Genomic DNA, 24007 nt, shown 5'->3' with positions numbered 1-24007 from the left:
CAAACTGAAGGCTTACTCTTTTTGAGGAATGTGTACTTTGTGCTTTAAAGGAAGTGTTTGCAAATAAATTTTTCTGTGGCTAATACTGAAGTTTTTTCTCTATTTGTGCCCAAATATAGCCTATGCTCAGCAAGATTCCAATGGCAGTTATAAAGATCAAAGTGCATTTTTGTCAGCTTTCTCAGACCCAGGAGTATTCACAGGACAAGTTCACTTTCTGACTTATGAATGAGTTGATCTTTATCTTTTCTTATGTACTGCATGCTCACTTTGGGAATGAGCTGCTCCCTGCAGTCTGTCCCTGAATCCCATGGTGTGTGGGTGAGGGTTTCCATAGCTTATTTCTCAGCTGAATTTGCCCTGGGTTCCTAAGGTGGCAAGACATTCACATCCTGGGCTCAGGTGCTTTTCATTTGAGACACAAAAAAGGAACCTGCAAAGTTTAGTTTGGGATATTTAGCTAGAAGGTACTTTCCTCCCCTACCCCTACTCCAAGGGGTAGGTTAGGAAAAACAGTCAACCAAACTAACATTTCAGGTATTTGGCTTAAATGTACACTTACAGCTGCTTCCTTACTAAAAAGTAATGCTGTAAGGCTGTTTTCCACTATGCTGTACCTTACCTAAGGATAATGCTCTCCCTTTTTATCTATTCTCTCTTCTTAACTCTTGTCACTGGAGTGTCCATTGCCACCCTGGAGTGTCCAGGGCACCCTGCAGGGTAGTGGCTGCTGGCAGCAGTGCAGGAGCTGGAACAAACAGCTGTGCCATTAATCATCACCCTGAGACATTTTGAGGGGGGTTAATTCCTTTTTCTTACAGACAGCATTTTTGTGGTGGCACACTTGGGCACAAACAAGGGCTGGACCTGTTGCTTCGCGTATCTGTCTCTCAGGTCAGCTCAGCGTCCGGCTGGACCACCCTGCTAGCTCTGATACACTCAACAGTACCTTCGCGTGGGTTTTTGGTTCCGCAGCCCCTTTGCCTTAGCTGTCTCGGCCGTGGTTAGAAAGAGGGGACACTCCAGGCTCAGGGAGAAAAGGTTTTATTCGGGTAACTCAGGGAGCAGCCCCTGGTTCCAGGCCTGTGCCTCTGGGGAGTGACCCCGGGCCTCGGTTACAGGGGGTTTTTGTTCCCCCAAATCTCAGGGGTGGACACCAGTTACAGAGACCAATCACACAAAACCAGGTGGGTAAGGTCAAAATGCAATACACAACATTAACAAATCAGGTGAATTTGGGATGTGGTCCTGTGAGACCCACCAATCCCTGTCAGACACCTCTCCTGAAGGTTTTGGGGCCTGGGGGATGGTGGACATGTGGGGGAGAAGTACAATGGGATGGGGGAAAACACAATAGGACGATCGAAACCCAGGGCAGAGGATTAGAGTTGTCTTGGCAACTCTTATCAACCTCTGATAAGCACATTCCAAGACAGTAGCTTTACCTGGCTAGGGTTAAAGTCCAATTTACATCAAACCTACAACTAAGAAACTTATGATACTATTCCAGCACCCCCACACCTCCCCCTTTTTCTTTTATTTGTGTCACTGGTCTGGAGTGTATAAATCTGAATCGCACTCGCTGCTGGAGTCAGAGTCCGGTGGGAATTCGATGGCAGGTGTCACTGAATGCACTGAAGGGGCAGTAGTGGGGAAAATTGCATTCATGATCAGGCTTTTGACCAAACCAGAAGCAGTGGCTACAATTAAGATGATGAACAGAAACAACAGTCCGGTTTTGATCCACGAGCTGGCGATGTTAGAGAGTCCAACACCTTTGAAGAGGTTATCAAACCAGTCCCCTGTTTCTTGTTTGATGGACTCGACCATTCCTCGCAGCTGCTGGATTGATTTTTTGATGTTCTCAGCTTTAGATGACAGGTTGAAGCAACACAGTCCTTCAAACTCCTCACATGAATGTTGGTTCAGTAGAAGTAAATAATCAATCGCGGCGCGGTTCTGAAGGGTTGCCTGCCTGGTAATCTGTTCGTCTGATAGGAGGTCACTTATAGCTTGAGTTGTTAAATTTGCCTGTTTGGCCACCCAACATTCTAAACGGCCTAATTCTCCCATGGATTTAGCTATCGAGACCCAGGGTAAAAAAACTGTCAGGGCTGTGGCCTTTGCCCTGGACCAGTGGATGATTTCTGAATTACAATCTGGGTCGAGACTTGTTAGGTCTCTTTTCTGGATTGGTACATGGAGAGAGGAATTTTTTCTGTGCCAATTGAGGATTTGAGTCATGTTTGGAGTAAACAGGCTCAGCTTGCCTAAAGTGCATGGGCCTCCGATCAGCCGAGCAGGAATGCCTGTAAAAGCTCTGTCACCACAAATAAGGAAAAAACCTTTGGGTAGGGAACGGGGAAAGGGACTGTGAGCATCAGTGGAAGGAGTGGTAACATGTGCAATTTTTGTGCACCAGTTTTTTGCTATATAAGAATCCTTAATTTGCAACAAATGATAAAATGACCTGGTGTGTTCGTCTTGGGGGGTGTAACTAAAGTGAACACAAAAAGGAGCTTTTGAGGACCCAAGAAGGTCTAATTCTTGGGGCTCTTGGGGGGCACGCGGGAGTGTCTGCAACCACTCTTTCCAAAAAGCAAGGGGATTTATAACAAAGGCAGAAGGGGCATCGCCAATTTCTGTAAAGTGGTTAGCTTCAACAGGTTTTCGGTTGTATTTTTGTTGTATCTGGAGGAGCGAGAATGGAAACTCCTTCTCTTTCACAGGGATTCCTACCAGGCAAGATGACATGGGATCTTGGGCTGCTGCTGAGGCTAGGCAGATGTGATCTTGACCCAGACTCTTTGCGAGCGTTTTCCATACATTGGTTTTGGGCTGTGGAACAATCCAGGGGGTGGTTATCGACAGGAAGCTGAGCAGCACTGCAAGGGCACAAACTGCTGTGCTGCGGACCTCCATGCTGATCATCTGGACTGCGGTTCTGTAACTTAGAAGAAAGGGGTCAGTTAAACAACCATCGAAAACACTCCTCTGGGGGAAACAGCTCTTCTGCTTCCACTTCATGACAGAAAACCCAGGAGGGAAGAGTAATTGGGCTAGGAGGACTTGTCTCTAGGCCCGCATCCTCTTCCTCCTTTTTCCTCCTTCTCCAGGAGGCCACAGTGACCTGGGGTACTTTCATTTCTGAAGCTTTGGGAACATAGGGTTTTACATTTCTGGAGGGGATCCACCGCAAACCGGTGGGAGTGGAGACGCAGGCGTATCCACGTCCCCAGGTTACTAAATCATGGGGACCCTGTATTCTCAAGGTCTCTGGATCCTTGACAAGGACCTTTGGCCTTTCCCGGGGCTCCAACTGTGAGCTCCCACGGAAATGCCTTGTCACCGGCGGGTTCATGGTTTCAAAGGAACAGTTAAGAAAATTTAACGTGAACAAGGCACGGGCTAATCTTACAGACGGTGGCTCAATCTTGAGAATCGGTTGCTGCTGGCTGAGGACTCTTTTGAGGTTCTGGTGAGTCCTTTCTACAATCGCCTGACCTGTCGGAGAGTGGGGGATCCCAGTTTTGTGTTCCACTCCCCATTGTTGCAGAAAACTGCAGAATTCTTTGGACCTGTATGCTGGACCATTGTCTGTTTTCAGGGACTTTGGGATGCCCAGGACAGAGAAAGCCTGGATGAGATGCTTGATAGCATCCCCAGCCTTCTCCCCTGTGTGGGCAGAAGCAAAAACAGCTCCCGAGAATGTGTCCACAGAGACGTGCACGTATTTCTGCCTCCCAAAGGGGGCAAAGTGCGTGACGTCTGTCTGCCACACTTCACAACTGGACAAACCACGGGGATTCACGCCTGTGGGCATGGATGGGATGGCATACCTGTGACATTGCGGACAGCCAGTCACAATCGCTTTGGCCTGGTCACGGGTTAAGTTGAACTGCCTGACCAGACCTGGTGCGTTTTGATGGTGAAGCTGATGACTGATTCTGGCTTGCTCAAAACGGTTTGGCAGAGGGGCTACCTCCACAGGGGCAGCGAGAGCATCGGCTCTCCTGTTCCCCTCTGCTATGAAACCTGGGAGCTCTGTATGCGACCTGGTGTGCATCACATAAAAGGGTTGCTTTCTGTGGGAAATCAGTTTGACCAGCTTGGAAAGCAACTTAAATAGAGTGACATTGGAAACCTCCTGCAGCACAGAATGTTCTGCTCTAGAAACTATCCCTGCAACATAACTTGAATCTGTTACCAAATTGAGGGGTCCAGGGAACGTCTCAAATGCCCTAACGACTGCGGCCAGCTCGGCAACCTGAGGTGATCCTTCCACCTCAATCACCTCTGATTCCCACCTCTGGGTGAGGGGGTCCCGCCAAGTCATAACTGATTTGTGGGACTTTCCGGACGCGTCAGTGAAGACGGTTAGAGCCTTAAGAGGCTCCTTGCTTTGGACACTTTTTAATTCCAATCGAAATTGGGCATCCGAATTGAAAATTTTGTGGGCAGGCCGATGAATAGAAATTTGACCAGGGTAGTTATCTAGGGCAAACTGCAGCGCTTCGTTCTCTTGAAGCAGATGCTCTAGCATAGCTTTTGTAATTTGACCAGATTTCAATTTGATTGGCATGTGAATGCACTCAAAGTCACAACCAGCCAGTTCCCTAAGGCGCGTTCTGGCTTTCCTAATCAGGTCAGCCATCAATTCTTGTGGCTTTGTCATTCTTTTGGTCCTGTGGTGGCTCAGAAAGACCCACTCTATAATAGAGAGAGGATCTTCTTTGCTTTGGACCTCCCTTGATTTTTTGAGGGTTTTGTTGTTCCACTGAAAAATCATCCCATGGAGATGTGGCAGCTTTCCTAAGATGATGAAACGAAAAGGCAGGTCAGGTTTGCATCTGTTGGCCTGTCTGGTGGACAATGCATGTTGAATGTTATCCAGTGCAATTTTTGCCTCTGGGGTGAGGGCCCTGGGTGAACTCAGTTCAGCTCCCCCTTTTAACAAATTGAAAAGGGGGGCCAGGTCTTCGGTAGAAAGGCCTAGCCAAGGTCTCACCCAATTCAGAGCTCCACACAGCTGATGGACATCTGCAAGGGTCTGAATTTGGGTTTTGATTTCCAATTTTTGAGGAACAATAGTCCTCTTCCCAATTTCCAGCCCTAGGTATTTCCAGGGTGGCATCTTTTGAATTTTGGATTCCTGTAGTTCAAAACCTGCACCAACTAGTGCAGCCACGGTGAGGTCAAGGGCATGTGCCAACAGGTCATCTGTTGGTGCAGAGATCAACACGTCATCGAAGTAATGTTGGATTATCACTTGGGGCACCGCTGCACGCACAGGTGCAAGCAGGGAAGCAACATACCTTTGACAGATCACTGGCGAAACTTTTAGACCCTGCGGAAGGACTCTCCACTGATACCTCTTTCGTGGAGCTTCTCGGTTCAAGGTGGGCACTGAGAATGCAAACCTTGGGGCATCATCAGGATGGAGGGGAATGTGAAAGAAACAGTCCTTTATGTCAATTACAGTCAAACTCCAGTTTTCGGGGAGCATGCTTGGGGCAGGCATCCCTGGTTGTAGGGATCCCATGTCCTCAATTACCTCATTAATTTTGCGGAGGTCATGGAGGAGCCTCCACCTGGTCTTATCTGCTTTCTGAATGACAAACACTGGAGAGTTCCACGGTGAAGTGGTCTCTTCAATGTGGCCCTTTTTCAGCTGTTCTTCCACAAGCTCATTGAGCGCCTTTAACTTCTGTTTAGAAAGTGGCCACTGCTCTATCCAGATTGGTTCATCTGACAGCCAATTCAGTTTCTGTATAGGGCGCTCCTCAGTGACCACTGCCTGAAAAACCTTTGGAGGGTCAGGAATGTTAATCGTGACTCCCCATTGGGACATCAAATCTCTTCCCCACAGAGGTTCATCAAAATCCAAAACAAATGGGCGTAGCGTGGCTATTTGCCCGTTTGGCCCTTCAATTGTCACTGCCTTTTTTGACTGCTTGGCTAGTTGCAAGCCTCCAATACCATTTACATGTTTGGCAATGTCCTGCAGTTCCCAATGTGATGGCCACATCCTTTCTGGGACGACCGTCACATCAGCAGCTGTGTCCCAAGCTCCTTTAAGGAGTTTGGATTCCCCACTCATAGAAAGCTTACAGAAATCTTTTGGCCTGTTTGAGCCTATCTTTTTTACCACAGCGACAGTGGTGTCTTTGTCGCTTTCTCCTTTGCCACTCTCTGTGGCACTTTCCTCTGGACTTGCTTTTACTGCAAGTCCTTGCACTGCAGGGATGGCCTGGGCAATAATTTGCCCTTTTGGTAGGAAGGTGGGTGGGTTTTCACTGCGGAGCCACACAACAAATCGCTCTGGGTCAGTTGTGATTGTCCCAGGGGCGATCTGTATGTCTGAGGGGGTGAACTTACAGTCCCCAATGACCACAAATTTTGTCTCCACCATGTGCCACGTGCCGGGTTCCTTTGAGACCATGGCTGTTTGCCACTGACTGTCCCGCAGGTGAAGAGGCTCAGCCAACTGGAGCTTAAATGGCTCATACCTATCCGCTGTTGTCAAGGATCCTGATGGCTCAGGCAATACTATGTGCCTCGGTTTCCCTTGTTTTGTCAGGTCCTGTGAAGAGAGAGACAAATCTGATTTAGGTAACCTTTTTTCTTTTTGGGTTGTTTGGGCTGCCCGATTGGGATCGTCACGCTGGGCAGTTCCGCGCTCTCGAATCAGTTTTTTGACACCCTGGTGTTCCTTTTGTTCTCCCTCCCCTCATGTTCCCTTTCCTGTTTTAAGAAATTGTCAAATTGTCCCTTCAATGGACACTGATTGATCCAGTGACCGCTTTTTCCACACAGAAAACACTGGCTGTTAGCACGTGCAGGAGCGTTCTTCTTGTGTGGTTCTGGTGTTTTAGGTGTTTCCACAGCCGCAGCGGTGATTTTCTGGCGCGTTTTCCCCTCTCTAAAGGCTGGTTTTCTGCAGCGTGGGACGACGGCACTGACGGCTTGTAGCATCTCCTTGAGAGGAGGTGTCGAGCCTGGTTCTCTGGGTATCAGATTTATTGCAGCAGTGCACTCCTCGTTCGCATGAGAGAAAGCCAACTGCTGAATCACTTGTTTCTGTGCCTCCTCTCCATTAAATTGCTGTTCCACAGCTGAAGCAAGTCGCTCCACAAATTTGACATAGGGTTCTTGTGGTTCCTGAAAAATGTCTAAGTAATATTGTGAGGGGCCATCGGGCCGCATTTTCAGAAAGGCTTTGCATGCTTGATTAGCTACAAACTCAAGGACATTTTGGGGAATGTTGGTAGCCTGGTCTGCGGCTGCTTTCCAATCCCCTTCCCCTAACAGGTGGTTTAGGGTAATAGGATTGCCTGCATTATCAGTTGCTGTGGTTGGGTCCTCTAGCAAACCTGGCAATGCAGCTTTCAGCAGTTTTCTCCAAGTGACCTCCCATAGCTCAAATTCCATTTTGCTTGAGAGGCACTTGAAAATCTGCTTCAAATCAAAAGGTACAACTGTGATTCCACCAAAAGAAGTAAACAACAAGCCTTCGAAATAAGGACTATGTCTGCCATACTCCTTTAATGCCTTCATGAGGTCTTTAACAAGCGTCTGTGACAATGCTTTCCAGGTGGCTACCGTGGTTCCTTGCCCCCTGCTTCTTCGGTATGTCACCGGAGTAACTGTGGGTACCCCATCTGCATTGGCATCCCCGAGCTCCTGCTTCTCTCCCTCCCGGACCCCAGCCGCTGCCTCAGGTTCCCAGTGGTAAGCTGGGGGCTGCTCCCAGCCTGCCTGTGGCACGGGCGGCTGTGGCCGTTGAAAGCTTGGAAAAGCATTCCCCAAAGGAGGTGCAGTCGGGGACACCGTGTTCCCGAGTGGGGGGTAGGGCGGGGGCGGTGCCGGTGGGGCTCCCCCTGTGGGAGGTGGCTGCGGGGGGGCGGGCTGGGGCAGGGGCGGCGCCTCGCTCGTGCCGTGGGGGGGAGGGAAGGGGCTCCACGGCGCTGTGGGGTGCTGCTGCGGCGGGGGGAGAAAGGGAGGGGGGGCCACGGAGTCCGGTCTTTTCAGCCACTGTCCCGGGAACCCGGCAAAAGTGGCTGCAGCGCCGGCATTCGGTGGGGGGAGGGGAACGGGCGGCTGCGGTTCCGGGAAGGGCGCCGGCAGCCCGGGCAGGGGAGGGGCAGTCGGCAGCCCCGACGGGGGAGGAGGGGCCGGCAGTGCCGGCGGGGGAGGGGCAGCCGACAGCCCCGGGGGCAGCGGCGAGCCCCACGCTGTTGGGGTTTTGCCCTGATCCCCTCCCGGTCCCAGGGGCAGGGGTGGGGGAGGTGGGGGGTGCAGGGCTTTTTCGGGACCACAAGGCTCGGGATAAATCGGTTCCGGAAAAGCAGGCTGAGGAAAAAGGGGGTGGGGTGGATAAGGAGTCTTCCCGGAGGAAGGAACCGCCCACTCCGGGGGCGGGGCGGGCAGGGGGAAGGTTCTGGGCGGAGTTGGGGCGGTGCCCTCACAGTAGGAGTTGGGTAAACCCCACCCCTGGCTCTGAGGGGGCGTGGGAAGGGGCGGGGGAAGGGGCGGGGGAAGGGGCGTGGGGAGGCCTTGTGAGGAAAAAGGGGGCGGGTACAGGGAGGGGCCAGTAGGAGGGGGCTGAAAGGGATTCTGGGAACAAGAAGGGGGAAGGGCACCAAGAGGCTGCACCTCGTGGCTGTCGCCATTATGGAGGCCTTTTCCTTTGTTCTCTGGGGAGGGGGGGGTCTCCGGGTCTCCCTTCGGGGGTTTCTCACAGCCGTTTTCGCTGCCGGACCCACCCGGGGTATTTGGGGACTGGCGGTTTTCCTCGGCGAATGAGAAACGGACTCTGGGTTTGTTGGCTGGGGAAATCTGGGGGGTAGTGGGGGGGGTTTGGGCGTTCCGGCCAGCCAGACTGCCCCGGGAGCCCCGAACAGCCCGGCCGTGGCTGCGGGGCGCGGGGGACCCAGGAATTCTCAAAATGCTCGGAGAGGGGGATCCCCGGGGGGCCGGAGCATTTTTTAAAATACCTGGGGGGGTTTTGGGGGTTTTAGGAGACTTGGGGGGCTTGGGTGATTTCGGGGAGGGGAGAAGGGGAGACCTGGGGGGTTTAGGAGATTTCGGGGAGGCAGGGGGATGGGACCGGGGGGGCTGGGGGGACTCGGGAGAGGCAGGGGGAGGAGGATGGGGGGAAGGGACTGAGAGAACGCTCTGGGAGAATGCAACTTTGTTATCTTGCATTCCTGTGATCTCTTCTAAGGCAGCTTTTATTTGCCACGGCCAGAATGCAAATTTTGCAGCCAGGACGTCTCCTGACTTCCCTAATTTTTCCAACTTTTTAGAAGCATTTTCCCAGAACCAAATGCTGTTCACTTGGTCCGAATTAACATTCGGAAAATGCAAAAACAAATACCTAATAAACTTTTTCAGTTCCTTTTTTGAGTATTTAACTTTGGCAACAATTAAAACTCCAATTAAACTTTTAAAAACCTCTTTCTGGGTGGTGTTTAGTCCGTTTCCCATTCCGACTAGCTGTTATCCTTTTCCACCACCCCTTCCCAGCAAAACCACCCCCCAAATCCCTGTGGGCGTCCTTTCCTAGGGGTAAGGGCTTCCTTCGGGTGGACCCCCGGTCCCCCCCTGTCCCGTCCCTCCTAGGGTTCCCTGAGGCTTCCCAAGCCTCTGTGGTGGGTATCCTTCCCTCCCTTAGAGGAAATATACTCACCAAGCCCTCGGGACACTGGAGACGTTGCTGGGGCAACCACACGCCGGAAGGGACTCCTCTGGGCAGGAGCTGTTCCCTTCTTCCACCAGGGGTGCTTTTTTAGCAACCCCAGTGGCTCCGTGAAATGCTGAAGACCTCGGGACACGACAAGGCGACGTCCTCTCAGAAGGTCTCTGGGTCACAGGGTCCGAGTCTTCCTCAGGCCTCCGTGTCAGCTCCCACGGCACAGCGGGTCAAAAGGCGTCTGCAGGCCCCACAGTTGGCGCGCCAATCTGTTGCTTCGCGTATCTGTCTCTCAGGTCAGCTCAGCGTCCGGCTGGACCACCCTGCTAGCTCTGATACACTCAACAGTACCTTCGCGTGGGTTTTTGGTTCCGCAGCCCCTTTGCCTTAGCTGTCTCGGCCGTGGTTAGAAAGAGGGGACACTCCAGGCTCAGGGAGAAAAGGTTTTATTCGGGTAACTCAGGGAGCAGCCCCTGGTTCCAGGCCTGTGCCTCTGGGGAGTGACCCCGGGCCTCGGTTACAGGGGGTTTTTGTTCCCCCAAATCTCAGGGGTGGACACCAGTTACAGAGACCAATCACACAAAACCAGGTGGGTAAGGTCAAAATGCAATACACAACATTAACAAATCAGGTGAATTTGGGATGTGGTCCTGTGAGACCCACCAATCCCTGTCAGACACCTCTCCTGAAGGTTTTGGGGCCTGGGGGATGGTGGACATGTGGGGGAGAAGTACAATGGGATGGGGGAAAACACAATAGGACGATCGAAACCCAGGGCAGAGGATTAGAGTTGTCTTGGCAACTCTTATCAACCTCTGATAAGCACATTCCAAGACAGTAGCTTTACCTGGCTAGGGTTAAAGTCCAATTTACATCAAACCTACAACTAAGAAACTTATGATACTATTCCAGCACCCCCACATGGACCTCTTGTTACAATGTGCTACCAACATAGTACGGAGCACACAGAAGTCCCGTGATGAGTTTATAAAGACTGGTTGAACCTACTTTGGCCTGCAGAGACATGTTCCATATCTCTTTTTACACAATAAAATCTGGGTTAGTGCTGATTTGAAGGGAGTGATTTACATTCTTAATCTCTTGTTATTGGCCAGGGAAAGTTAAGTTGCATTACCTTTCTGCAATATAAGTCACTGGCTAGTTTGTCTCCTTTTGGTTTCAGGCCAGTTGCTGAACTCACTGTAGGTGACAGGTCACTGGTGCAGTTGTGGGAAGCTGGGAAAGGAGCATCCAATTACAGTGGGTAATCCCCTTCGGAAGCATTGCCAAAGCTTTACAGGCACCCTTATTTGCAAGACAGTGATGTGCATTGCAGCTCTGATTTGCTCTGTGCCTCTTGCAAAAATCTCTCAGAGACCTCGGGAGGCTTCCAGGTAAAGGTGTTTCCCACTGTCTAAGGACTGGATTTGGTTGTCTGAGGACTGGATGGGTTGAGCAAGCTTTTACTTTTTCACTCTTGTGGTACAAAGCCCACTACTCTCCCAGCTGAGGGGTGCAAAGCAGTGAGGTGCTGGAAGGTGGAGAAAATCTTGTTGCATTCAATGAGCATAATAGAAGAATAGCAGAATAGAAGGACTTACATAAGAACAGGTTATACCTTAAGTAGGTCCTTTAGTTTTCCTTATACTTTTCTTCCAGATCATCAATGGAGCACAGGAACTATTCCTTTGTCAGTGGAATTCTCTGAGGACTTTCCTTTCTAATAAAATATGAGGCCACTGCTGTAGGTTTGCAGCTGACCTTTGTGCAAGTGCTGACTGTGGCTGGGTGCACTGGGCTCTGGTGTCCCTCTGTCCCCTACACTGTCTGTCAACTCTTCTAATGGCACAGAAGCCATCAGTGTTTAAAGGAAAAACAGCAGTTTTTTGTTTCTCAATGAAGTGGGGAAAGCTGATTCTGGTGAGAAAAAAGTGGCACACGGTAACAAAAAATGAGCAAAAAAGCATTGCTTTTAGCAGATGAGGAAGTATATAAAAGACACTATTAAACTTCACCTTTAGAATTTCTAACTACAGTTAGAAATAGATGTATGTAGGATGCTTATCTCAGCACCAAAAAAACCTCCCCTGTCTCCAAGTTTGCTACTTGATGATTGGGCCTGGTGACTTTAACATCTTATTTGCAGTTTTTGTAATAATGCCATACAATCCAATTCAATACCTGTGCTTTAGTCTTTCTTGGATTGCATACTTTTAAAATCTCCAGTTAATTAACCAAAAGGAAATGATATAAATGTCATTTGAATTGATTAATACTTGTAATGACTAATGCTCACTTACTGTGGTTTGCCAAAGAGATATGAGAGTAAAAACCGGAAGAGATGTCTACGGCACTTTCCATGTCGAAAGATCACTTTCCAGGGCGTGGTCCCCTGAAGACTTATTCCACAGGCTTCCCACTAGTGGCACATATTGTCCCATTGTCACAGATGGACATCTCATTTCAGAGATGCAAATTTACATTTGCACAACCTGTGTGTAGGAAGTTTCAGCTCAGCGCCTCTTCTCTACCATTTTTTTTTATCCTCAAGGTGCATCTCATTAAAGACACTATGGGAGATTTTGAATTATTGCAACAGCCCAAGCAGTGTAAAATCCTGCTGAAGAGCATTTTCACATTTTCACAAGTGCTCATAACAACCTGGCTGCTTCATTTAATGCTAAACCTCTAATGACAACTGGAAAAGACTTAAAATAAGTCCATTATGCTGCTAGTGTTTGCTTAAATGTAAGAATTCTTGCACTTAAAATGTCCTGAGTTCTTCTAATACCTTGATTTCTTGCCAGCTCCCAAGAGTTTTGATCATAGAGGTATTAAAGTCCTCAGGGGTTTTGTTTTTTGATTGGTTGCTTGGTTTCTTCCAGTGTGTTAGGTTTTATCCCTTTAACGAAGAATATATATTTTTAATGTGGTCCAAGTTTTTCTCCATGTGCCTTCACCTCCTTGTGAGTTCTTTCAAAGGCAGAGCAGTTACAGTGTATGTGGAGCTCTGGCCCTGGTTCCCATATCCCTTGATGTCCTAGGTTGGGTATAAATACAAATAGAAAAAAGTCTTTGATCTGAGGAAGGCTGAGCCTACTTACGTGAGGACATGTTCTTGTAAAACACAGGTCACTTTGGAATAGTAGATTTCGGTCAAGCCCAGATTGCTTGACTTAAAACATTTTTTCTGGCTTAAAACAGTTTTTCTGTGTCTGGTCCTTGCCTTGTTTTCAGAAGCCCCTGATGGCTGTAAGCAGGCTTGAGGGGTTTGGAGCAGCCTCCTCAAAGCCCTCGCCAAGAACCCAACCAACAGGGCACTTTTGGGGCTGGCTGGAGTTGTCTGGGCTAGCAATAAACAAGAAAGACTCTGAAAACTGGGACAAGCAAGAGAATGCTTGAAGCAGCCAAGGGAACCCTACAGAAAGAGAGAAAAAATTACCCTGGCAGATGACTACCTTAACAGGAGCCAGGGTAGGGCTGCCCTTTCTAGGGCTCCCAAATGCCTCCCGCAGAAATCAAGCGGTGATAACCAAGGGCCAGAAAAGGGGTATAAGAGGGTAAGAAAGTCAGTGATCTCAGTTGTGTTATGCAAAACAACCTGTAAGATTCAGGATGGATGTGGTGGTGTGGTTTCCCTGGGAAAACAGCAGGTCTCTTGGAAAGAGGGAAGTCCAAGGAAGTTGGTTTGGGCAACTGTGGTTTAAAGCTCCTCACAGGAAAGTCCCTATAACGTAACCATACAGTGCTGAAAAGCTTCACTGATTGCAGCACTTGCCTTGAGAGGGCCTGTGTCCACTGCTGCTCTGACAGGCTTCCTGGAACAGCCACTCCACAGCTTTAATTAACAGCTATGCAAAACAGTCTTGATTGGTTTTTGTTTGGCAATCACAAATAAGCAGGTATTGCTGGGTATTTTTAAGCTGGTCTTCCAGTACTGCGTGACAAAATGCTGGCTGTGTTAATAATGTACTGAGTAGTCCAAGCAATCACATGTTCTGTATGTCAAGTATGACTTAGTAAAACTTTCATGAGTTCTCTTGGACAATTTAAACTTTACCACTTCATGTTATTTAGTTCTTTTTTTTCTCTTTTCTTTATAAGGTTTGGATTATTTGTTTTAGGTCTTCCTGAGGAAGAAAACGGAACACAAAAAAGTAGCTTCCCATTTTCTAAATAGTTCTCTTCTAATTTTATACAAAACCATGTTTCAATTGAATTAATGAACAGTTTCAGCCAACCTAAAACTGTATTTTAACGAAAATTTTAAATCACAGGCTTTTCCCCCCCCTAATTCTTGTCTTTTACTTTCAAGATTCAGAAAATGTCACATATTCCTCTTTCATAATTGCCAAGACATAGTATCTTTTTCTCCTCTCTCTGAATTAAATATTTTTAAAGGGCAAGCCCTCAATTTTTAGTATTGGAAGGCATTTTTATGTTCAAGCTGTGGATTTGGGCTCCAGCAATTTTCCTTTTCCAAATCTTCTTTGGGATCTATGCATCTTGCAGAAATTCTCAGCCCAACTGGGAGAAGAGACTCTGGTGTAGGATCACTCCAGTGCTGAAAAGTTGCTGATAGCTTTTCTTGGTGAAGATTTTGGGATGTTAAACACATCTGTGTCTAACATTTGTTTAACATTCTTGCATTACATTAATTATATTAATTAATTAATCAATCACATTGCTACTTTTTGTAATCAGGTTTCTTTTTGTCTGCAAATGACACTTGGTGGTCTCAGTCCCTTGCAGGAGATAGTGTAAAATCCTTTCAAGTGATTTCCTTCCTTTCTTCCCACCTTTGTAGAAGTTATTCAGAAATTCACACTTCTGGACTACTTTAAGGATCAGAAACATATTAGACAAAATGTTTCTGCTGTTGTGTTTACTTTGCCTAAAGGCAAATAGAAATTTAAACTGGAAAATAAATAGGGCTGTAACAAAGCAAATATAATGGGAATTAGAGCCCAGCTTGGCAGATAGCTTTTAACTTTTTAAAAAGTTTCCTCTTTTTACTATATGGTGTGCTGACTCTGGCTGGATGCCAGGTACGCACCAAAGCTGCTCTATCACGCCACTCCTCAGAGAGGTGAATAAGGAAAGGCTCAGAGATCAAAATAAGGGCATGGAGAGACTACTCACCAATTGCCAACAGGGGAAAAACAGATTAAACTTGAGGAAATTAATTAAATTTTTTAGCAATCAAATCAAGGTAGGATAATGACAGGTAAGATCAAATCTCAAAACACCTTTTCCCCACATCTCCCTTCTTCCTGGGCTTAACTTTACTCCTGATTTTCTGTACCTCCTTCCTCCAGCAGTTCAGGGGTATGAAAATGGAGGTTTTGGTCAGTTCATCCCATGTAACCTCTGCTGCTCCTTCCTCCTCAGGGAGAGAACTCCTCACCCTGTCTCCCTCCTCCAGCATGGGCTACTCTCGCCATGGAGCCATGGGTCCTGCCAAGATCCTGCTGTGGTGTGGGCATCCCAAGGGGTCACAGCCTCCCTGGGCTTCCACGTGCTCTGATGTGGGGTCCTCCAGGCGCTGTAGGTGAATCTCTGCTCCCACATGGGCTGCAGGGCCACAGCTGCCTCACCACGGGCTGTGCTTTGGGCTGCAGGGGAGTCTCTGCTCTGGCACCTGGAGCAGGTCCTGCCCCTCCTTCTGCACTGACCTTGGGGTCTGCAGAGTGGTTTCATATATCCATCCTCCATACACTCATTCTTCTCTCTGACTGCAATTGCACAGGGTTTTTTCTCCCCTTCCTAAATACATTATCCCAGAGGTGATACCACTGCCAGTGATGGGCTCAGCCTTGTCCACTGAGTCCTTCCTTGGAGCCAGCTGGAATTGGCTCTGCCAGACATGGGAGAAGATTCTAGCAGGGAATCCACCACTGGCACCTACCTACTACCAAAACCCTGGCACACAAATCCATTGAAAACTATTTTTTCATTCTTTTTTCCATCTATAGGCTTTGCCCTCACATTTGAGAGGTCCATTTCTGTGAAAAGGTGGTTGGCTAGCCCAAGGGCCTGTAGACAGAGTACAGTTAACTTTGCAGAGAGAAATCTGACCTCAGAACACTGGATATTTAGCTGCTATATGTAGGTGGCAGGAAGCAATCAGCAGTACCAGGATGGCTTCCAGGATGCTCAGACAGGTGCACCAGGTCTCCTCACCACCTGCACTTTCGATAGGTGGGAAATTCATTTCTCCCAACAGGCACACGTCCACAATTACATCAATCTCATTCAATGGCATTTCTAGGTCTGTAATTTATGAGGTGTAACCTATAATTAGTGAAAATTGGTTTCTTCCCCAGATAACAATTTTTGCCAGTCATGCAAGCACTGAACTGCCTGAAATGACTTGATTGCGTCACAGCCTCTAAAGCTCCAGAGATATTGAGCAAGTTACCTCTGGAACTTTTGTGCTTGGGACTTATTATGCATTTACTCATCAGAGATTATGCAATGATCAAACCCCCATATTTGGACATGTTCCTTTCAGCTACTGCTTTCTCATGCCCTTTGCTTTATCGAAGAAGTCCTAAACCTTTGGAAATTACAGAAGGGAATTTCCCCATCTGGTTCTGTGTTTCCTGGATGAATAGCTGTATTGCTGTGAGGCTTTATTTACATCAATTAAGAAAAGGTACTAATATGCAATAAAACAATATCTCTTTGTGAGGATGAAAATCATGGAAACTGTTGTTAACTGTCAGGTGATTACAAACGTCAGTGTGTTTCTTATCTTATTGTGGGGCACAGGTGAAGATACTGACAATGTCTGACATTCAAGTTTTGTTTTAATCTTTCATGTTTAATGTTAGACCTAAACCCATAAAGTGACAATAATCAAATGGTTAATAATTATAAAATTCCTTCTCTGTCTTTCTCTTTGAAAGTCCATTAAGTATTTTAACCCTTGTGTGAAAGCAGGTGGACTGCTCCTGTGCTTTTCCATGATGGGGAGGATGATGTGGTAAGCCCATCCCCTCCACCCCACAGATATTTTGTCCTGTATGGTGGTGTTTATCAAGATTGAACTATTAAGTCCTCTTCAGCACTTTAGACTTTCAGCAGCTATTTCTGTGAGTAAAAGTCCTTGGGGATATAAGAGAGGAAGTGTATTATCAGGATGCAGCAGCTTGGTGACCAGAGAAAGCTGCCTCTGGCTGTAACTTTGCAGATAGTGTCTGAGAGCAGTTTGACTCCCCAGCTCTTCTCTTTAACATTCCCAAACTGCTCAGAGCTGTCAGTTCCCCAGTATTACTTGGGAAAAGGCACAGTTTTCCTTGATGCATTTCTTCTTCTTCCACAGGTCTGACTGGATGGATCTGCAGCACTGGCACCTAGGCTGTCTTTGCCTCACCTTTTGTTATACACACAGGAGGGGTTTGAACCTGTTTTCTCTGGCCCCTGGAACAATGGGAGAGGAAGTTTAGGAGAGGATGAACAATTTGTCAGTCTGTGTTTTGCTTCTCTACCTTACTGTGACTGCCGTTGTGTGGAGATCTGAGGATGGACAACAGGAGGGAGGGAAGCTGAGAAGCTAACATCAAAGTCAAGTCAGGAAGACAAGTCAGGGTACTAAAATAAAAATAAACAGCTAAATGTGAAAAACCCAGAGAAAATAATGTAGGGTTGATTGTGGCTTGGAGAGGAACTCAATCATGCTCAGGGAAGGGCCACATCCTGCTTGAGTATCTGCAAAGGTGTTCAAACCAGACTTTCACATCCCATCCTGGGCAACCTGTCCCAGTGCCTCAGCCCCTTGCTATGGAGAGGGGGCTTCCCTACATCTGATGGGAATTTCCCTTTTCACAGCTTGTGGCTGATACCTCTCATGCTTTGGCTGTACTCTCTGAGGAGACTCTGGGCACAGCCCTCCCCACGCAGGCCCCAGGGCAGGGAAATGATGGCCTTGACCTGGTGGCCCCCTCAGTGTGAAGCCTTTGAGCTGCAGTAATGTTAAGACACTAAACACATTTATATGGCCCCTGCAACTGACCCAGGAGCAGGTTTGGAGGTGCCACTGGCCACTCTGGGGCCTGGCAGCCTCATCCCTTGGCTGTGTGGCAGTCCCTGGCCAGCCCACATGGCCACACTTGATCACAGGTGCTGAAGGAGACCAGGTGTAAAGTTTGGTTTGGTCACAGTGGACAACAGTCACTGTCCCCTCATTCCCAGGGAATAATGAAAAACACCTCCCTGGAACATATAAACACCTCCCTGTTTTTATATATATTTTCGCCTTCTGTTTGCATTAGGGATTTGTGAAGATAAAGACTGATAAGATAGAGTTACATGTCATATCACAACCAGCAAAGCTTTCTTCAGCTGTCTGCATTAAACATTTTTAGATTGTTTTAACTACTTTGTGCAAATAAACTGAAGGTACTTTGTACACAAAACAAAATCACAGCACTCCTGAAGTTGGGGCCCTCCTTGTAGCTCTTGTTCTAAATCTAAATCTTAACCTAATTTCCTAAATTAAACAAAACATGAGATAAAAGGAACATCATGAGCATGAGTCCAGCTGTGATGAGGCACATCACCAGCCATGGTCAGTTGTGGGAACCACTGGTGTGATAAAAACTGCCTGAGGGCAGGACTTTGAGGTGTCAAAGCTCAGATGAGAAGATTCTGCCCAAGAAGCACTGAATGGAAGAAACAGCTGTAGAGTCACAAGGAAGACTTGAAGTGCCAAGCCACCTCCATCTGGATAACAGTATGGCCTAGGAAATGGCACAGGAAATGTCAAAGTTGGGTATATGTGTAATAGATTTGGGATCCATGAAATCTGTATTTAAAATAAAAAACTATCAAACTAGTCAGCTAGTTTGAGGCACTGCCTAATGCTGACAGATAGTCTTTAAAGCAGTGCAGAGATAGCTGCATACTGAGAACATTGATCTTTTTGCACTTTTGTGGCATTTCACTATGATCCATAAAACAGTTACAAAAGGCTGCATACATTAGGGCATGGGTTCTTTTTTGCCTCCTCCCCATCCTTTGGCCAGTGGCTGTGGCTCTGCAGAGAAGCACATTCAGTATATCTGATGCCATGCACACTGCAAGGTTGCTCATGTGTACCTCAGTCATATGAGATTCCCTCAATTCTCCCTATTACATAGGGAAATTAATTTATCTGAATACCAATCTGTTCTAGAGTTCAAGCTGTTTCCATTTTTACATAGAAATAATAGGAATTCACCCTTTGAGTGAGGTACTGGCACTCTGTGGAGGATAGAAGGCATGTAATTATGCACTGCCTATGACTGTCCATGAGAAGCCAGGGAAAGATCAGGTTACTCTATAAGCACCTGGAACTGGCAGCAGCTTCTATATACACCAGCTGGCCAGGACATGGCCTGCAGCCATCACAGTAGTTTCACACAGATCCCTAAACAGCTTGGGAAAGTACCATCCTTCAGCAGCAGCTCAAACAGGGTTCTTGGAGTGGTGACAGAGCCTCTCCCTGGTGGTTCCTGTGAGAGGCAATTTTAAGATTTTGTGTATTTTTGTTGAATGTTTAGGAGTCACAATACTCTGATACGGTTAGGGAAAGCAGCAAACTACAGCTATTGTTTATGAAGCCCATTAATGCATTCTAGAAAGCACAGATTTGGAGAATATAGGCCCCATTTCAAGTTAGCTCACTCTGTTTCAGATGAAATAGTTGAGATGTGTAACAAACTGTCAGGAAGTCATTGCAGGGAATATTTGGTTAAGGAAATGAAATAAACCCATTTTCATAAATACTCAATGGCCCTTGCCAATACTACAGTCCAGAGCTCAGAAAGCAGCAATCTGGAAATCCCGATGTTACTGTGTTGGCCAACCAGGAAATATCAATGGAGTGCTTTGGTGCTGGTGCAGCAGCTCCTGTGAGCTTGTCGGACTGAAATCGATCCTGTTGGCTCAGCCCACCTCCCCCTGCCCCCAGCGTGGGTTTATTAAACTAGAGCACAGCAGATACACAGTTTCTGTATGTAACATTCAAAAACTTACCTACATTTGACTTTCCTCATTTCACAACCCACAGTCCTACCCCTAAAACAACACATGCTTCACCCACAGCCTTACATCACAGCCTTTTATTTCCTTTTCTTTTTGGACTGCATCCCTTAAGCGACTTTAAAAAAAAAAAAAAGAAATATTCCCCAGCACACTATTATCTCTAGTTGTAGTACCCGGAAGGAGTGCTGGGGCCAAATCGGGCACGATGGAATTTGCTGTGGGGAAACCCGCTGATGACAGTGGAACCCGCCCCTGTGTGAATTTCCGTGGCTCCTGCCACCCCTTTATAAGCAGGTGGAGGTGCGCCAGGGCTGGCAGAGCAGCAGGCAGGCACTGACTGGAGCACAGCTGTGTGTGGAGAGGGAATGAGTGGCTGCAGCAGCAAGAGCATGGTCCTGGTCTCCCTGCTGGGGCTCCTGGCGCTGCTCCTGTGGGGCACCTGCGAAGGTGAGTGACCTTGGGTGTTCTGCTCTGGGAAGGGCTCCGGTGCTGCTCACAGCTGGCAGCAGGATGAGGCTGAGCTGGAAGGGAATGTTTTCAGCAAAATGTTCTGTCTTATCCCCCTCTTCTGTCATGAGGGAGCTGCATGGTTGGGGTCAAACAGGGAGTGCCCTAGACAGCAGGGCAGTGTGGGCCAAATGGGGTTTATTTACTTTGTTTTGTCCTTCACTCCAGCACAAAGCAACCAGGATTGCTGCCTCTCCTACACCAAAGTGCGTCTGCCTCGGTGGGCCCTGAAGGGTTACACTGAACAGCTCTCCAGTGAGGTCTGTGACATCCCTGCCATCATGTAAGTTATTTTCTGAATTTCTGTTGTTTTTTCTGACATCTATTAACCTTGGAATGCCTGTTTGGGCTAAAATAAGGATTTGAATGTTATAAGTGTGATTTTTCCTGCCTTTTCAAAAAGCTAAATTAACTGAATAAATTGTATATCACATCTGTAGACAAAACACACAACCTCTAGTTGTTAGGGACTGCTAAACCAAGGGACAGTCATATTATGTAAATAATAAATCTGCCTCTTTAGGAATCAGCTGTGCAAACACAGACAGGTTTTGTCTCCAGCTAAGGGCCACTCTGGCCAACATAGAGTGCTTCCTTGCCAAAACCTGTGAACAGACACATAAGTGACAAGAATTCTTCTAATTCACAGGGATCAGATTTTTTTCTTACAAGGTTTTGGCCTAGATGTTGATCTGTCATCTTAGCTTGACAGCAGCTATTCTCCTTAAATTTACAAATTGTTTCTGGCATCCAGCAAAGGTCTTTACCTAAACAGATCAAATAAATTGAACAAAATTTTATGGTGCAAAAATGATCCCTGAGACTGAAGTAGCTATTACATGTAACTTTCTTTTCCTTCATTTAATATTGGAGGAATTTGGAAATTCCATTGTGGGGGTGCTGGAATTGTTTTTAAGGTTTTTAGTTGTAAGTTTGGTATGGTTTGGACTTTAACAAAAGCTACTGTCCTGGAATGTTCTTATCAGAAGTGGATAAGAGTTTCGAAGACAACCTAAGCCTCTGCCTGGACTTTGGTCTTCCCATTGTCTTTTCCCTCATCCCAATGCATCTTCTCCCCCCCTCCTGTCCATCAATCTCCCAGGCCCGAAACCTTCTGAGAGGTGTCGGACAATGGTTGGTGGATCCCCCAGGGACCCCACCCCAATTTACCTGATTTGTTGATGTTGTGTATTGCATTTGGCATTAGCCACCTTGCTTTGTTTCATTGGTTTGCAACTTGTGCCCACCCCTGAGATTTCTGGTGAACAAAACCTCCCTGCAAATCAGGCCCTGGGTCACTCTCCAGAGGCACAGGCCTGGGACCAGGGACTGCCCCTGTGATCCCTGAATAAAACCTTCTTCCTGAGCCTTAAGAGTGTCCCCTCTTTCGAACCACGGCCATGACAGCAAAGGCAAAGGTGCTGTGGAGCCAAAGACCCATGCAAAGGACCTGTTGAGGAGTATCAGAGCTAGCAGGGTGGTCCAGCCGAACACTGGGCTGGCCTGAGAGACAGATACGCGAAGCAACATTCCATGTCTAATTGGTGTTTATAAAAGCAGTTTCTATTGGTCATTATATAGAGTAAATGTACTCTCCATTGTAATTATTGGCAGGGATTTCTGATTTCTTTATCATTATTTCTTTTCCAGTTTCCACACTGCCAGTGGGCTGAAGGCTTGTGTAAATCCTAAGGAAGGCTGGGTGAAGAGACATCTCCTTTTCCTGAGGTAGGAACTGAAACTTCTAATTAACACTAGGCTGATGAATCCAGGGCATGCATGAAAGCCTGTCTCTTACATCTCCTGAATGCCACTTTTGACAGCGTTGGTGAACACATTTGTCTTTCATTCTCTTGTCAGACTAAGCTATTCCCTTCTGGAGTCTTCTCAGGGACAGTCATGTCACATGTCCCTTCTTCCACCTGAGCTATTCTCTCAGGAAAGAAGAGAAAACCATAATTGAGGTCATTATTTATGTGTGTTCCCTCTTCCTTTTAACAGCCACAAGCTCAAGAAGATGTCAGCCTGACATGATTTCCAGCAAGGAGCTAAAAACAGACACGGCTGAAGAAGCACTGGGTTGAGGCTCTCAGCTGAGATGGTTTGTGCACTGTTGTGCTTACTCACCTCCAACTCCGACTTCTTTGGAACCAATGAACTTCTTGAGTTGATTCATATTGCACCACTGTTTTGCTTGAGTTAAGCATTTTGTTAAAGTTTCTATTTTTACTAGTATGTGTATGTTACTGGTATTTTTACTAATATGTGTATGAGTACTGTTTAGTAAGGTCTACCTTGAGCTGTTGTACAGAGTGTGAATTTTATTAAGTTTGTTACATGTTGTTTTTGATTTCTTCAGTGTGTGTAAAGCAGGTTATTTATTCTGTTTATTTTGTTATTGTCTTGTGACAAAATGTTTCCTTTAAGCTGTAGTTAGCATGACAATACCTCTTGAACTATTTTTAAACAAAGTCTGTTTGTAGGAAAAAAAAGGTAATGGGAGATTTCAAATAAATAAATTATAAAATCAGCACTCTCTGTGATATGCTTATTTCTTTTTAATTGAAAATGTGACTTGCCCTTGAAATGAATTCCTTTGTTAAGAGTCTCCAGCTGAAACAATTGCACAGATGTGTTTACACCTGTTAAAGCCATTTTCCACCTTGCTCACTTTGCTTGCCCTAGGGGTAGCTATGACCTTCATAGGATATAATTCCTCCCTAACCCCCAGAGACCTGCTATATATCAAGTTTTTGTTTAGCATGAAGACTTAGCTTCATCTTAATCAGACTTGAGAGAACTCCTTTTGCCAGTTTCTCTATTTATTCAGGAGGAACCTTACACATGGGCATACACAGCTTACTGGGCAAGCTTCTAGCTTACCCACCAAGGAGGATTCATTGCAGTAACACAGTCTACTCTCAACTTAAAGGGCTTTCTCTAGAGGAGAAACTTGCAGCTTCCTCCCATTTTTGTGTTTGCCTATGGTATCCTGTGGCTTCCAGCATAATGAGGTTTTCCTGATGCAGGAGCTCTTGATGGAGGTTTTCCCGATGCCTGATAAAACAATGAGATCTCATGGGTGCAAGTGGGCTGGGGAAGACTGCTCAGCTTTTTGTGCACTATTACATGGTCCATGTGGACATCAGGGATGTGACCATGTAGGGTGTGCAGGTGAAGTCCTCTCACTGTCAGCACTAGAGTCTCATGGATAAATGTACACCTTGGTATTTACTACCTTCTGGTCATAGAAATACAAGCATTAATTTAAACTTAAATGCAAAGTATTTTTGGTGCCCTTGAGAGAGGACATGAGTAATACTGGGTTTTTTTTTAAATGGTGTTCATACTTGTAAGGCTGTTATCTTCTGGTTTCAACACCTGCTAGAACTTAAAAAAATCTGCTTGTGGCTCTACAAATCTGGGAACTGTCAGTTCTCTGTGAACAAAGCTCTGAAGGAGCAAGGTATCTAAAGGAGCAAAATTAATTACATAAATTTCCTTCAGGTGGATTCCTGATATTGAGAACATAATGTATTCTCCCTGGAGAAGTAATTACCCAGCTTGTTCCCTGGGCATTCCCCTAACCCCTGGGCAGAAGTGCAGAGCTCTGTCTCATACCTGCTAGCACTGGTATGGGCTGTTTGGGCTCAAAGAGTTCATAGGCTAAATCAGGTACCAAAAAATAGTACAGACATGATGAATGGGTCTGTGCTAAAAGTGCTGGAAGGTGAGGTTCCCCAAGTCTAGGAATTGGTGTTAGGAACCAGAGCTGTA

At 46.8% G+C, this 24007-nt stretch overlaps 1 protein-coding gene across 1 annotated transcript in view; it reads left to right on the top strand.

Moving 5' to 3' along the window:
- CCL20 (C-C motif chemokine ligand 20) overlaps positions 1 to 22751 on the top strand; it is a 36771-nt gene extending 14020 nt beyond the window's left edge. Inside the window, 6 exon segments of the mRNA XM_083868474.1 lie at positions 19894 to 19991; positions 19994 to 20036; positions 20039 to 20170; positions 20399 to 20513; positions 21881 to 21958; positions 22232 to 22751. Coding sequence (XP_083724600.1) covers positions 19894 to 19991; positions 19994 to 20036; positions 20039 to 20170; positions 20399 to 20513; positions 21881 to 21958; positions 22232 to 22259 — 494 coding nt within the window. The 3' untranslated portion in view covers positions 22260 to 22751.
- Positions 22752 to 24007: the final 1256 nt, after the last annotated feature.

Source organism: Zosterops lateralis (assembly GCF_965231275.1).
Source record: "Zosterops lateralis genome assembly, chromosome: 10".
NCBI classification, from domain to species: domain Eukaryota; kingdom Metazoa; phylum Chordata; class Aves; order Passeriformes; family Zosteropidae; genus Zosterops; species Zosterops lateralis.
Note: the sequence above shows the minus strand (reverse complement) of the source record. Positions and strands in the feature narration are given on the sequence as shown.